Source organism: Hemitrygon akajei, chromosome 18 (genome assembly GCF_048418815.1).
Source record: "Hemitrygon akajei chromosome 18, sHemAka1.3, whole genome shotgun sequence".
NCBI lineage: Eukaryota > Metazoa > Chordata > Chondrichthyes > Myliobatiformes > Dasyatidae > Hemitrygon > Hemitrygon akajei.
In genome coordinates this window covers 26,047,967-26,062,095 of record NC_133141.1, presented here as the reverse complement: position 1 = coordinate 26,062,095, position 14,129 = coordinate 26,047,967, and the positions used below count along the sequence as shown (strand labels likewise).

General features: G+C 44.2%; 1 protein-coding gene across 3 annotated transcripts in view; it reads left to right on the top strand.

Moving 5' to 3' along the window:
• The window catches only part of slc26a10 (solute carrier family 26 member 10), a 100,123-nt gene that overhangs the window by 78,640 nt on the left and 7,354 nt on the right, over positions 1-14,129 (top strand). Inside the window, exon 18 of one of the 3 annotated variants that reach the window (XM_073071149.1) lies at positions 4,213-7,797. The exons of 1 other annotated variant lie outside the window; for it this stretch is intronic. In XM_073071149.1, the coding sequence (XP_072927250.1) occupies positions 4,213-4,251 (39 nt within the window). In that variant the 3' untranslated portion in view covers positions 4,252-7,797. One more of the 3 variants, XM_073071148.1, reaches the window with a different exon arrangement.

The window sequence follows — 14,129 nt, the reverse complement described above, 5'->3', positions numbered from 1 at the left end:
GGTTAGCTGTCAAGATGGAACCTCAACCATAATCTTATTGACTGCCACAAGGCCTATTCCTGCTTCGCTTCTGTATACATTGTCACCCATATTGTAGTGTGGATGTGAAGGTCCTGGAGAGGGTGCAGGAGAAATTCCAGGGATGTGGATTTTAGCTCCAAGAGCTAAAAGACCTTGGAGAAGCTCAGATTGTTATCCTTGGAGTGAGGATGGTTGAGGGGATATTTGTGCCGGACCATAACAGGTTTAGATAGGGTTTATAAGTAAAAGGTGTTCTCATTAGCAAGGGGTTTTGGACAAGAGACAGGGACTGGTGGAGAGGGGTGTGAGGAAGAACTGTTTTTACACAGTGAGTGGTGGTTACCTGTGCCTCCTAGGGTGCACAGGAAGATTATCAGTAATTTTCAAAGTAAATCTGATTGACACTCAGAGAAATACACCTGCTGGGATATAGGGGTAGAGCTGGAGAATGGGACTGAGTGGATTTGCTTAGAAATCTGGCATAGATGTGATAGGCCAAGTAGCCTCTTTCTGTGTTATAATGACTCTGTATCTGCAGATTTTAGAGTCATGAAGTCATACAGCGCAGAATTAGGCCCTTCGACACACTATGTCCATGACAATCTTTGTACATTAACCCCAATTGTCCCCATTCAGGCCGTATTTTTCTAAAGCCTTAGGACCTGGTACAATGTATCCCAATAAAGCGAGATTCACTTGAAGGGTCACATGAGGGCATAAGTAGCTCACTCTACAGAGAGTGATGACTAAAACCTCAGGTAGCATTGACTTGTCTAGACTTTACTTCTGTAGATAAAATAATCTATATCTGTCTAATCAGTGATCAGTGCTACAAAATATATCTCCAATGATAGAAAGTGCCCAGCCAGCTGGCACTATGGCTTACCTGGATGACACTTGAAATCTAGTAATGAATTCTCTGGAAATCCCAGGGGAATAACTTCGACTAAACCTCCTCCAATATCCCCACCACCCTTGATCAGCCTGCCCACTCATATTAAACCTGCTGTTGGTTTCCATTGACCATTAGGCAACATTTATAATCCCATTAGCTTTTACCTGAGAGTGTTATGTTAAAGCTAGCTATTCCTGATGTCTGGACATTAAGATTATTGTGTCATAGTGTCGTACTATAGACACAAAGCCTAGATTAATTGGTACAAGGATATAGATACAACACAGATACCACACTGAAACAGGCCCTTCAGCCCGATTCATCCATGCCAACCATGGTGCCCATCAAGCTAGTCTGAATTGCCTGCATTTGCCCCCAAAATCTTTCCTATCCATGTGCCTGTCCAAGTGTCTTTTTAATGTTATTATACCTGCATCAACCACTTTCTCGGGCAGTTCATTCAATATAATCACCACCCTGTGTGTGAAGAAGTTGCCCCTCAGATCCTTTTTAAAGCTTTCCCCTCTCACCATAACCCTGTGCCCTCTCGTTTTTGACTCTGTCTCTGGGGAAAAGACCTTATGTACAGGACTCATGATTGTAAGCACCTCTATAAGGTCACCCTCACTTTCCTACATTCTAAAGAATAAAATCCTGATGGCCAACTTCTCCCTTTAACTTGGGCCCTTTAGTCCTGGCAACAGTATTGTAAATCTCTGCACTCTTTCCAGTTAAATCACAATTTTCCTATAACGCAGCGGCCAAGACTGCTGTAAACACAATATTCCAATTGCAGCCTTTATTCTGGCCTCATTCCACCAGACCACGTAATTCATACTCAAGGATGGATAAAAAAGTACTGTTCAGTAATCCAGCCCTCAGAGAGAACAGATTCTCTGTCTACACCCCAAAGCGTTGACCTCTCAAGTATCTTGTAGGCAGAGTTCAGCTCACTTAAATGGAACCTTAAAAGAATAACAGGAAATTTAAATTTTGAGTAAATTTAATTCAGTAAGACAGATGATAGGGACATGAGGATATTATTCATCACCTTGAGGTAACCACCATCAACCCGCCTCTGTCCTGACATGATTAATTCCCCAGCCAGAAAAGAGTTTAGAAAGTTTCTATTGACCTGTCATGTCAGAAGCATTTTAGCAGGAGGTTTGTGCAAGGAAGCTACTCCAGACATCAGGCTGGATAGAGCTTTCAGATTATGCCCTCTTGTTGCGGACTCACCCCACCATGCAAATTAAACAAGTGGCAGTGGAAGTTTAAGGGAGATTCTTTAAAGGAATAATTCCAAGACACGAAAACTGAGCTGTGACTCATGGAGCCTCTGTGAATGTGAACGGAGCCTCTGGCCATTTTCACTCGGGTGAAGTGAAAGTGAAAGTTCCCAGTAAGTGGAGCCACAGGTAAACAGAGTGATGAAAAAGATGTTTGGCATGCTGACATTCATCAGTCAGGGCACTAAGTATAGAAGTTGGGATGTCATGCTACGGTTGTACGAAGCTGTACTTGAAGTATTGTGTTCAGTTTTGGTCACCCTGCTATAGGAAAGATGGCACTAAGCTGGAAAGATTGCAGAGGAGATTTATGAGGATGTTGCAGAGACTCGAGGGACTGAGTTATAGAGAAAGGTTGAGCAGGTTGGGACTTCATTGGAACATAGGAGAACAAGGGATGACCTTATAGATGTGTATAAAGTCATTTTAGGGTCTAGTTAGGGTGAATGCACACAATTTTTTTCCTGGGGTTGGGGAATCAAGGACTAGAGGGTGTATGTTTAAGGTGAAGGGTAAAGATTTAATAGGAACCTGAGGTGCAAATATTTCACACAGAGGGTGGTACGCATAAGAAACAAGCTGCCAGTGAAAGCGGTAGAGGCAGGTACTTAGACAGGTACACTACATGGATTGGAAATGCTTTGAGGAGTATAAGCCAAACACGTGTAAACGGGACTAACTGAGATGGGAATGTTGGTCTGCATGGACCAGTTGCCCTGCACCTTGTGGCTCCAAAGCCATTCAAGTCGGACGTGCTACTTCCGTGGTTAATGGAAGGAATGCCCATATCAAATATAATTCACTTCAGATGCAGGTGCAGTTGCTGAGAACAGGGAGACTTGTGGATGTGGTTGATGAGAATTAAGAGCCCGGTATGGGTGAGGTTGCTGAAAATGAAGAGCCAACCTTGAGCTACCTATAACGATGATGTTTCCCAAGCAGCTACCAAGTGACTCAAAAACACAGAAGAAAATGTTGGAAACATTCAGCAGGTCAGGCAGCATCTGCTGGGAGAGAAACAGAGTTCACAGAACAGTTCTAATGAAGCGGGAACATTGACTCTCTTTCTCTCCATAGACGCTGCCCGACATAATGAGTGTTTCCATATTTTCCTTTTTAATTCTAAGTTATCTGACCATTTTGCTGTACAACTTTGCAGCAAGTGTGCAATAAAAAGCCAGATGCTTCTCATCCTGCAAGTTTCCTTGAGGCGCAAATCTGCGTTCAATATTGGGAAGGGTTGGGGGTGGTGATTAATACCCGCGCAAAGCTCTGATTGACCTCCACTCCTTGCGTTGCATTGTGTCATCCACTGGCTGAAGGCTGCATTTTTGTGTAAGCTTTCCCACTGCAGTCCTCTTCCATGGAGCTTGAGATTGTGATGAATCAACTACCCCAATTGTGGGTTACCGCATTACACAGAGATCTTGGATGGAGCAGACAAGAAGGGCCAAATTGCTCGTTCGATTCAATGCTTTCCTACATTTCTGTGGCCCCTTTCTATAAGGAAGCTGGAAACTTGAAACCCTTCCTTGCTTTCCCCCATAAACTTCTTCTGCGACTTAGATGTTTCCCTATTCCCAGCATTCACCAAGCAGAGGCTACATTACTTTGTGGAATCTGTCTCCACCAGCACACAAATGCACCCAACATTTAATTCACCTTTACAGCTGCCTCCCTATTCTTGCAATGCTTGGTCGGTCATTGTGCCTGGGTCTTTTCTCTCCTGCTGGACTCTGGAGCCAACTTGTGGTGTAACAGAGACGCAGCGAGATACACCAAGAAAGCAGAGGAAGAGTTAAGTGGAGGTGGAGAGGGAAACAGTAAATTGCAGCAATGGACCACTCCTCCTGCTATAACTAGCAACTGAAATTATCCATTTCTTTTTCTTTCACAGATCCTCTGTAAACTCAACCTTACCAGAAATTGTAACTGCTCTTTTTATGCTTGAGTAATACCGCAAGACATTAAGGTATATACTGTATGTGATTGTTTTTCTTTTTTTAGGAAGCTTCATCACAGAAAAGCACAACAATTTGGGTATGAAAGCTTCCCGTGGACTTTCAGTTCATTTACCGATTAAACCGAGCACTTAAAGGACATTCACAACGTCCTGTATGACCACGATTAGCTTTCAAGGATGCTTGAAAGAAAGCAAATAGATTCTGTTCAAGCTGGAACTCAGAGTGAGACTTATGTTATGATGTAAAATGTGCAGTATTTTGCTAATGGAATGCAGTTACAGATTAAGCTGTGTAATGTAGTTTTTTAGGGACTGTGTCAAAATGGTTGCCCAAAGCAAATGATTGCTAGGTTCAAGCTAAAGGTCACATTTAACAAAGCAGGTAGCCAACTTCAACCTCTCCTGCCAACAATATTTAGTCCAGATGGAATTCTATTGCCACTGGGAAAGCCTGAGATTAGTGAATGAGACATACACTGATTCATTAATGGGTTACCGGTTTCATGGAGCGCTTGGCAAACAATAGAACTGATTGGAGATGGAGGTGAGGAACCTGGGGTAGAGTGTTCTTACCTGCATGGGATTAAGCTAAAATAGATGGACATCAATTTATATCACTAGTGTTGGTCCTTTATTTTGTATGGTAGGTGGGAATGAATGGACAGTTACTGCTCATTGCTTCTTGAATGTTTTCTTTAGTTAGATTTGAGAATTCATCTGGCTCCATGCATTTTGGAACATGGTCAGACAGGCCAGGGTGCCTAGTCTCTATATCAGGTTACTGAGGGGGTAGCTTGGAGGGAAAATGATGCCGCATTTCTACCCCCGCTCCCTCTGCAAAGGGCTCTGCTGGGAAGTCCACATGCATATGCGTGTGTTTTGAAGTCGACATGGGGTCAGCTGTGTTGTTCCTGATACTGTAGAGGACGACCTGGAGGCACTTCAGACCTTTGAGCACGTCTCCCCCCATTCAATTAATGACAGATCTGTAGATCAACTTAAGAAATGAGGTCAGGAGTCACCAACATGTTCCTTGAGCCTTGAACCAGTGCCCTCCCCCATCTCTAAACTCCACTGCTCTGGAAAAAAAACATCATCTAATCTATCTGTGCCTCTACAAGGTCACCACTCAGCCTTCTACAGTCCAGTGAGAGTAAACCCAGCCTATCCAAACTCTCCTTATAAATACAACCCTTCATTTCAGGCAAAATCTCTTCCAGTGAATCTCTCCACACTCTCTCTATTGTTTCCATATCCTCCCTGAAGTGTGATGACCAGAATTGTACACAACACTCTCAGTAAGGTCTAGCCAATATTTTGTAAAGCTGTATCATTAACAGCTGTGACCATTAACTCATGGTCAACTTAGTGTCAAAGCAGGCATAGCAAATATCTCACACTTGCCTGGATTCAATTCAGTTCTCCACTGTTCTGCCCAACTTTCCAGCTGATCTATGTCCTGTTGTATTTTTAGTCAAACTTCTTTGTGATCTATGACTCCACCAACTTTTGTGTTATCTGCAAACTTGCTAATCAGATTTCCTTCATTCTCATTCAAGTCATTATGACAAGCCATAAACAGTCACTAGTTTATATGAACATATCACTAGTTACAGACTTCCAGTCAGAAGAATATCTTGGCATCAGCTCTACTTCCTGCTTGTTTTCCATAAATCAAACATCTGTCATTCTTGGCACACTCAAAGAACTTCACGCCCCTCCACCAGTAATGCTACCTTCACTCACATCTCCTCTATTTCCCAGACATCATGCTCACCCCATCTTCCCACTGCCTTAACAGTGATAGAATTCTTCTTGTCCTTACCTACCATCCCATGAGTCTCGGCATCTAACACATGATTTTCTGCAAGTTCTGCCATCTCCAAAGAGATCCTACCACCAAACTTAACTTTTCCTCCTCCACTCTCTCTGCCTTCCACAGGGATCACACCCTCCATGATTCCCTCGTCCAGTCATCCCTCCCAGTTTTATCCCTGCAAGCAGCCTAAGTACTACACCTGCCCATTCACCATTTTCCTCACCTCCATTCAGGGCCCCCAAACAATCCTTCCAGATGAGGCAACACTTCACCTGCAAATCTGCTAGGGTTGTCTTTTGTGCCTGGTGGGCCTGATGCGGCCTCCTCTACATCGGTGAGACCTGTTATAAATTGAGGGAACCACTATATAGAGCACCTCTGCTCTATCTGCCAAAAGCAGAACTTTATGATGGCCAAACATTTTAATTCTGATTCCCATTCCCTTTCTGACATGTCAATTCATCACTGCCTCCTGTGCCACGATGAGACCACCCTCAGGATGGAGGAGCACCACCTTATATTCCATCTGGGTAACCTCCAGCCTGATGAATGAATATTGATTTCATATTCTGGTAAAAAAAAAAGGTTCCCTCCCCCTCCCCTCTTCTTCTTTTCCCCACTCTGACCTCTCACCTGCCTGTCAGCTCCTCCTGGGTCCCATCCTCCTTCCCTTTCTCCCATGGTCCATTCTCCCCTCCTATCAGATTCCTTCCTCTCCAGCCCTTTACCTTTCCTACCCACTTGGCTTCATCTACCACCTTTTAGCTATCCTCCTTCCCTCCCCCACACCTTTTTATTCAGGCATCTTTGACCTTCCCTTCCAGCCCTGAAGAAGGGTCTTGGCCTGAAATGTCAACTGTTTATTCATTTCTGCTGCCTAACCTGCTGAGTTCCTCTAGCATTGTGTGTGTGTTGTTTTGGATTTCCAGTATTTGCAGAATCTCCTGTGTTTATGATCTGTCATTCTTGTCCTTGAATGTAGTCAATGGCTCCACCTCTACAGCTCTCTTGGATAAATTCCAAAGATTCCCAACAAGCTGAGAAGAATTGCCTCCATACCTAAGCTCTATCTAACTGTTTTAGCTCCAAATTCCTTAATCGTCTCACTCAACAGTTCAGTTCTGAAATTTCCAGCTGACTCCAATTCCAACACAGCAAAGTGAATGGTTGATCTTGCCAAAAGAGAAGGTCAAAGTTGTTTCAGTTAAGTACAGATTAGGTAATTTTTCCTCCCAAAAATAATTTTCAGCAATTTAAATCCTGATATGTGGAGAGTATATTATGTTTTGGGAGAATCAGATGAACTTTAACCTCTGGTTCCCAAAAATCTCCACTAATAGATTACATTAAGAAATGTTTCCTGATGAGAACTCAGTGTAAGTTTATGACTCCTTATTCCGTACTCCCTCATCAGAGGAAAACATTTTTCTCTCATTCAACCTTTTCACCTTGATCAGATGGTCAGGCTAATGACCAGGTACCTTGCTAAGGTACTTTTCCTCAGCGTGCAGAGACAGGTCACTAGGCTGATATACCAGACTGACCATGAAGTTGTGAGTCTGTACCCCAACTATAGGAAGTGGCCTCAGGAGAACAGAGAGGGCACCAAAAAGCTTGGAGCTTTATGCAACGTTAAGGCAACCAAGAGCACAAAGGGGAAGGGTGAAGTTATAAACTGAAAGGTCATATTTATCCATCAATGCTTAGCTATGACAATGAATTTAAAGTATCTTCAATTCTACCAATCATTAATTGTGTCTGATTTACCAATGTGATTTGATTAGAAATTCATGTCTGTTAATAAACAATCATGTACAAAGGGTTTGGTGGATTTCTCTGTTTAATTGAACTTACAAGTGGTAGCCACCAATTGGATGGAAGGTACTAATTGCACTGCCTTTCTTTAATTAGCACCATTACCATCTAAAATATGCAGGCAGCCTTCTGCAGACAAGAGACCCACAGCTCCTTACGGGTGTGAGGTCTGGACGAGGGTCAGTTCAAGAGTCTGGAAACATGGCCGCACAAGTTTGAACAAACAAGGCCCAAAAAAATTTGAGCCAAAATCAGATACAATTGTAGCACTACATGCACACCAAATGGTCTCCTTCCCAGCAGTGCTCAGAGAATTAGTCAATGTTGTCCATGGGACAAGTATGCTTGGTCAGTCCCGGGACATCTGTGTTTTACCACTAGGGTTTCACAGGCAGGTCCCAAGGCACTGGCCATTATTCTTTGGGATCTCCCCCAACCCACTGATCTCTCCCAATTCCGGATTGGCCCTAACATTTAGGCCACCTTCCCATGATTCCCCAGATTTTTCAAAACAACAGATACTTGGTACCCTCAAATCTGCCAATGGAGTTCCTGATCTCCAATTTCCAGCCTGACCTCTTACCTGCTTGGCAACCACTCCACCTCTCTGTGGGCCACAGTTCAATCTGGGGACATTGGCCATCTCTACCCTGGCAGAGTTGGCCAGGGAACAGGTGGGCACATTCTTACTTGCAAACAAATGTCCAATGCCAGACCAGTGGCACCAAGGTGTTGGGACACAAGATCCAGTGAAGTCTTCAACAAGTCATCGAGCATAGAGATACCACTGCACTGCAGCTTCTCGGCTGGATTGCTGGCCTGGCATAAAGACCTTTATGGCAGTCTGCGCATCGACTCCATCAGCTCACAAGCATAGGACACGATCTCTCTTCAATAACCTGTTCATGAACATTTCTGCCTCCTAGTCTACCTGTAAACCAGGGCTAAAAGGTCAAAATGCCAAGGCAATGTGGGCAGCCATTCACCCTGCTAGACTTCAGAATTCCAGCCATTCACCCTGCTAGACTTCAGAATTCCAGCCATTCACTAGACACCAGCACTTTCTTCCACCTCGTCCTGTGCTTTGCCCTGAGTTCATGGACATAACAGGGCAATTGATATGTCATTAGCTTCCTTCAATGGCTTATCCAACCAATGGAATGCTCTTTCATCATCTTCCATTAGTAGCTAATCAATGACTGCCTATTGCAATTCAGACAAAATATACCACAAGTTACAACTCACAGGTCAATTAGAGGCTTTTTTTAATGAAGGCTGATCAAAGGGGCCCTGTTGGTAGAGACTAAGGTTAGCACATGGCCATATCTGTGGATGATGCAGTTCTTCATTGGATTCTGGTCTACCCTCTACACACACTCCTAATATGCTCCAGATATCCTCATAGAAGTTGCTCTTCTACAATATATCGGCTGCTCTTATCGATCTGGTCGCCATTACATTGCTATGCGCAAATTGGCTGTTGCATTTTTTGCACCACAGGGGTGACAGTGGGAGTGGATGGAGCAGTTGGGCGGGGTGGGGGTTGTTGACAATAAGCTGAAACCCTTTCGATGGTGCAGGCTGGAAGTGAGTAAGGAATCAACTCAGCACTGGGATGCACAGTGTGAGTCGAGGTGAATTAGTGAGGTGATCCTGCCAAGTCATAAAGGTCACACCCAAGATCTGGTGGATGGTTCAGGTCGCCATGGTATGGAAAGGATGTTGCTATTGTAAGGGTATGGAATAGATGGAATGGGGGATCAGAATCAGGTTTATTGTCACTGACATATGTCGTGAAATTTGTTGTTCTGGGGCAGCAGTTCAGTGCAGGCATAACAATCACCAATAAAGTTACAATAAATGAATAGTAAATAATAAAAGAGGAATAGTTCATGGGTTCATCGACCACTCAGAAATCTGATGGCAGAAGGGAAGAAGCTGTCCTAAAACCTTGAGCGTGGGTCTTCAGGCTCCCTTACATTTTTGGTAGTAATGAGAAGAGGGCATGTTCCAGGTGGTGAGGGCCCTTCATGATGGACGTTGCCTTCCTGAGGCATCACCACTTGATGGAGGGTATGGTTACGCCTGTGATGGAGGTGATTGAGTTTGATGATGAGGATCATTTACAGTATGTAGTTTGGCAATTTTTCTTTGTCAGAAAAGGGCATGGTTGGGAAGAGATTCCCAAGAGATTTGGGAAAAGGCCGAAAATACCATATTTCTGCACGCAATGTAAATGCCCTGCTGTGAAAAAGATTTTGTCGAAGAAAACCAGTTATTTTCATGAATTGCACAATTTTCCTTCAGGGTCCAGTGCCCATCTGCAGCTCAGTGGAACCCTATAGCACACACAGTATGCCTGGGTACTGGTTCCATGGTTCATGCACTCACTCACCTGTCCAGTTGACACTACAGTACGTCACCCTTGCACTAGTGCAGTCAGTAGTACGATTCATTATGTCTGTCCTTCTTGGGTCGGTGTAGAACTGGCTCACCAGCAGGGGGCGATGTTGGAGAAATATGGCTGCATGCAGATGAACAGCACATCTCCCTCTGTTATCGCACTGAAGGTTATTACATGTTCTGAGGTGGCTGATGTGGGAGCCGTGGGGCGGGGGTTCCTCACAGACAGGGGAGAGGGGGTGGGTGGTGCTGGATTCATTCACTTTGTGCCAGTTACACAGGGTCACTCTGCAGAGACCAGACAGTTTCCCATCCTGTAGACTTTTTGAGTGGATTTGCTTTTGGAAAATTGTGGGGTGGCTACACGTCTTATCATTTCTTACCGTTTGGGAGTGTCTTAAGTTTTTCTTCCCTTTCATTAGGACATTTTCTAAGGGAGAAAAGAATGTAAATAAAAAGAATGTGTATAAAACTTGGTTATGTATGAGTTATGTCTGTTAAGCTAACCTACTAATAATGGAGTTCCTCTATCATTAAATTCCTCCAGCAGATTGTTGTTCCAGATTCCACCATCTGTAGTCTCTTGTGTCTCCACTAATAATAGTAATTATGAATGCAAGGTATCTAGCATGTTTTGCAGTGTCCCATGGCTACCCTTTTGTCTCATATTCATGTATGCTATTAACATGTCTATTAAAGCCCATTATCCAGTGTTGCTTAATGTTGCTCCCAGCAGTTTCAAGGATGTAGTCTCAAAGTGAGTGATTAAGGTAGTTTTTCAAAAATAATTTTTCATTGATTTTAAGTTGGCTCCACCCTGAAATATAAACATGCCTAGGATTAAATATCTGTGGTTCTTCTCAACACTATACTTCAGCTTTTCATCCAGAGTTAATGTTCATTCTCTAGTGTTGGAAGTGTCAGAAGCCTTTGCCAGGGCTCTGACTCATTTCGCAATTGTTAAAAATGATGTCAAGCTGAAAACAGACTTCTCGCAAGACACTCCTCAATCACTGTTCTTGGTGTTTTAACAGCTGCCTTGTGGTCCTGGTGGACACAGAAAGGTCACAGGGAAACGCTGACTGCCCCCTGCTCGCTTTCCTCTTCCTTCCTTTATCCCATAATTACCCTCCCCCTGTTCTAGGTTGCCTTCCCCAAGCCCCAAGCTCCCTTCCCTCCAAGGTATAATACAATTGAAGAGTCCAAAATAGTGTGCAGGCTGCCCCACTACTCGAACATAGTGGAGTGGAGCTCCCTCCCCCACTGTTCTGTGGGAGCAACACACAAAATTCTGGGGGAACTCAGCAGGTCAGGTAGCATCTATGAAAATTAATAAGCAGTCGACGTTTTGGGCCGAGATCCTTCTGCAGGAGTACCCGAAGGAATGCATGGGTTCAAGAAGGCAGCCCACCCCCACTTTCTCCAGGGGCAATTAGGGATGGGTAATGAATGCTGGCCCTTTTGGTGATAATCAGGTCCCCAAAACTAAACTGGCAAAGATAATTTCCATCCACCACTGACAGAAAAATGGTTGTTACCCTGGTGACAGCTACCGAGCCAGACAATACAGAAACAGGCCATTTAGCCCATCATGTCCACGTTGGCCATCAAGTACCCATCTAGACCAATCCCATTGCCCAGCACTTGGTCCGTAGCCCTCTCTGCCTTGGTGATTCAAGTGCTCATCTTGATAGTTAGAAACATAGAAAACCTACAGCACAACACAGGTCCTTCAGCCCACAAAGCTGTGCCGAACATGTCCTTACCTGAGAAATTACCTATGATTACCCTTAGCCCTCTATTTTTCTGAGCTCCATGTACCTATCCAGGACTCTCTTAAAAGACCCTATCGTATCCACCTCCACCATCACCGCCGGCAGCCCATTCCATACACTCAACACTCTCTGAGTAAAAAACTTACCCCTGACACCCCCTCTGTACCTACTCCCCAGCACCTTAAAACTACTCCCTCTTATGCTAGTCATTTCAGCCCTGGGAAAAAGCCTCTGACTATCCACACGATCAATGCCTCTCATCATCTTATACACCTCCATCAGGTCACCTCTCATCCTCCGTCGCTCCAAGGAGAAAAGGCCAAGTTCACTCAACCTATTATATAACCATATAACAATTACAGCACGGAAACAGGCCATCTCGGCCCTTCTAGTCCGTGCCAAACGCTTACTCTCACCTAGTCCCACTGGCCCGCACTCAGCCCATAACCCTCCATTCCTTTCCTGTCCATATACCTATCCAATTTTACTTTAAATGACAAAATCAAACCTGCCTCTACCACTTCTACTGGAAGCTCGTTCCACACAACTACCACTCTCGGAGTAAAGAAGTTCCCCTCATGTTACCCCTAAACTTTTGCCCCTTAATTCTCAACTCATGTCCTCTTGTTTGAATCTCCCCTACTCTCAATGGAAAAAGCCTATCCACGTCAACTCTGTCTATCCCCCTCATAATTTTAAATACCTCTATCAAGTCCCCCCTCAACCTTCTACGCTCCAAAGAATAAAGACCTAACTTGTTCAATCTTTCCCTGTAACTTAGGTGCTGAAACCCAGGTAACATTCTAGTAAATCTCCTCTGTACTCTCTCTATTTTGTTGACATCTTTCCTATAATTCGGTGACCAGAACTGTACATAATGCTACAAATTTGGCCTCACCAATGCCGTGTACAATTTTAGCATAACATCCCAACACCTATACTCAATGCTCTGATTTATAAAGGCCAGGATACCAAAAGCTTTCTTCACCACCCTATCCACATGAGATTCCACCTTCAGGGAACTATGCACCATTATTCCTAGATCACTCTGTTCTACTGCATTGCTCAATGCCCTACCATTTACCATGTATGTCCTATTTGGATTATTCCTTCCAAAATGTAGCACCTCACACTTCTCAGCATTAAACTCCATCTGCCATTGCTCAGCCCACTCTTCTAACTGGCCTAAATCTCTCTGCAAACTTTGAAAACCTACTTCATTATCCACAACGCCACCTACCTTAGTATCATCTGCATACTTACTAATCCAATTTACCACCCCATCATCCAGATCATTAATGTATATGACAAACAACATTGGACCCAGTACAGATCCCTGAGGCACACCACTAGTCACCGGCCTCCAACCTGACAAACAGTTATCCACCACTACTCTCTGGCATCTCCCATCCAGCCACTGTTGAACCCAAAATCTATTCTCATAAGGCATGCTCCCCAATCCAGGCAACATCCTTGTAAATCTCCTCTGCACCCTTTCTATGGTTTTCACATCCTTCCTGTAGTGAGGCGACCAGAACTGAGCACAGTACTCCAAGTGGGGTCTGATCAGTGTCCTATAAAGCTGCAACATCACCTCTTGGCTCCTAAACTCAATTCCACAATTGATGAAGGCCAATGCACCGTATGCCTTCTTAACCACAGAGTCAACCTGCACAGCAGCTTTGAGTGTCTTATGGACTCAGACCCCAAGACCCCTCTGATCCTCCACACTGCCAAGAGTCTTACCATTAATACTATATTCTGCCATCATATTTGACCTACCAAAATGAACCACCTCACATTTATCTGGGTTGAACTCCATGTGCCACTTCTCAGGCCAGTTTTGCATCCTATTAATGTCCTGCGGTAACCTCTGATGGCCCTCCACACTATCCACAACAGCTCCAACCTTTGTGCCATCAGCAAATTTACTAACCCATCCCTCCAATTCTTCATCCAGGTCATTTATAAAAATCACGAAGAGTAAGGGTCCCAGAACAGATCCCTGAGGCACACCACTGGTGACCGACCTCCATGCAGAATATGACCCATCTACAACCACTCCTTGCCTTCTGTGGGCAAGCCAGTTCTGGATCCACAAAGCAATGTCCCCTTGGATCCCATGCCTCCTTACTTTCTCAATAAGCCT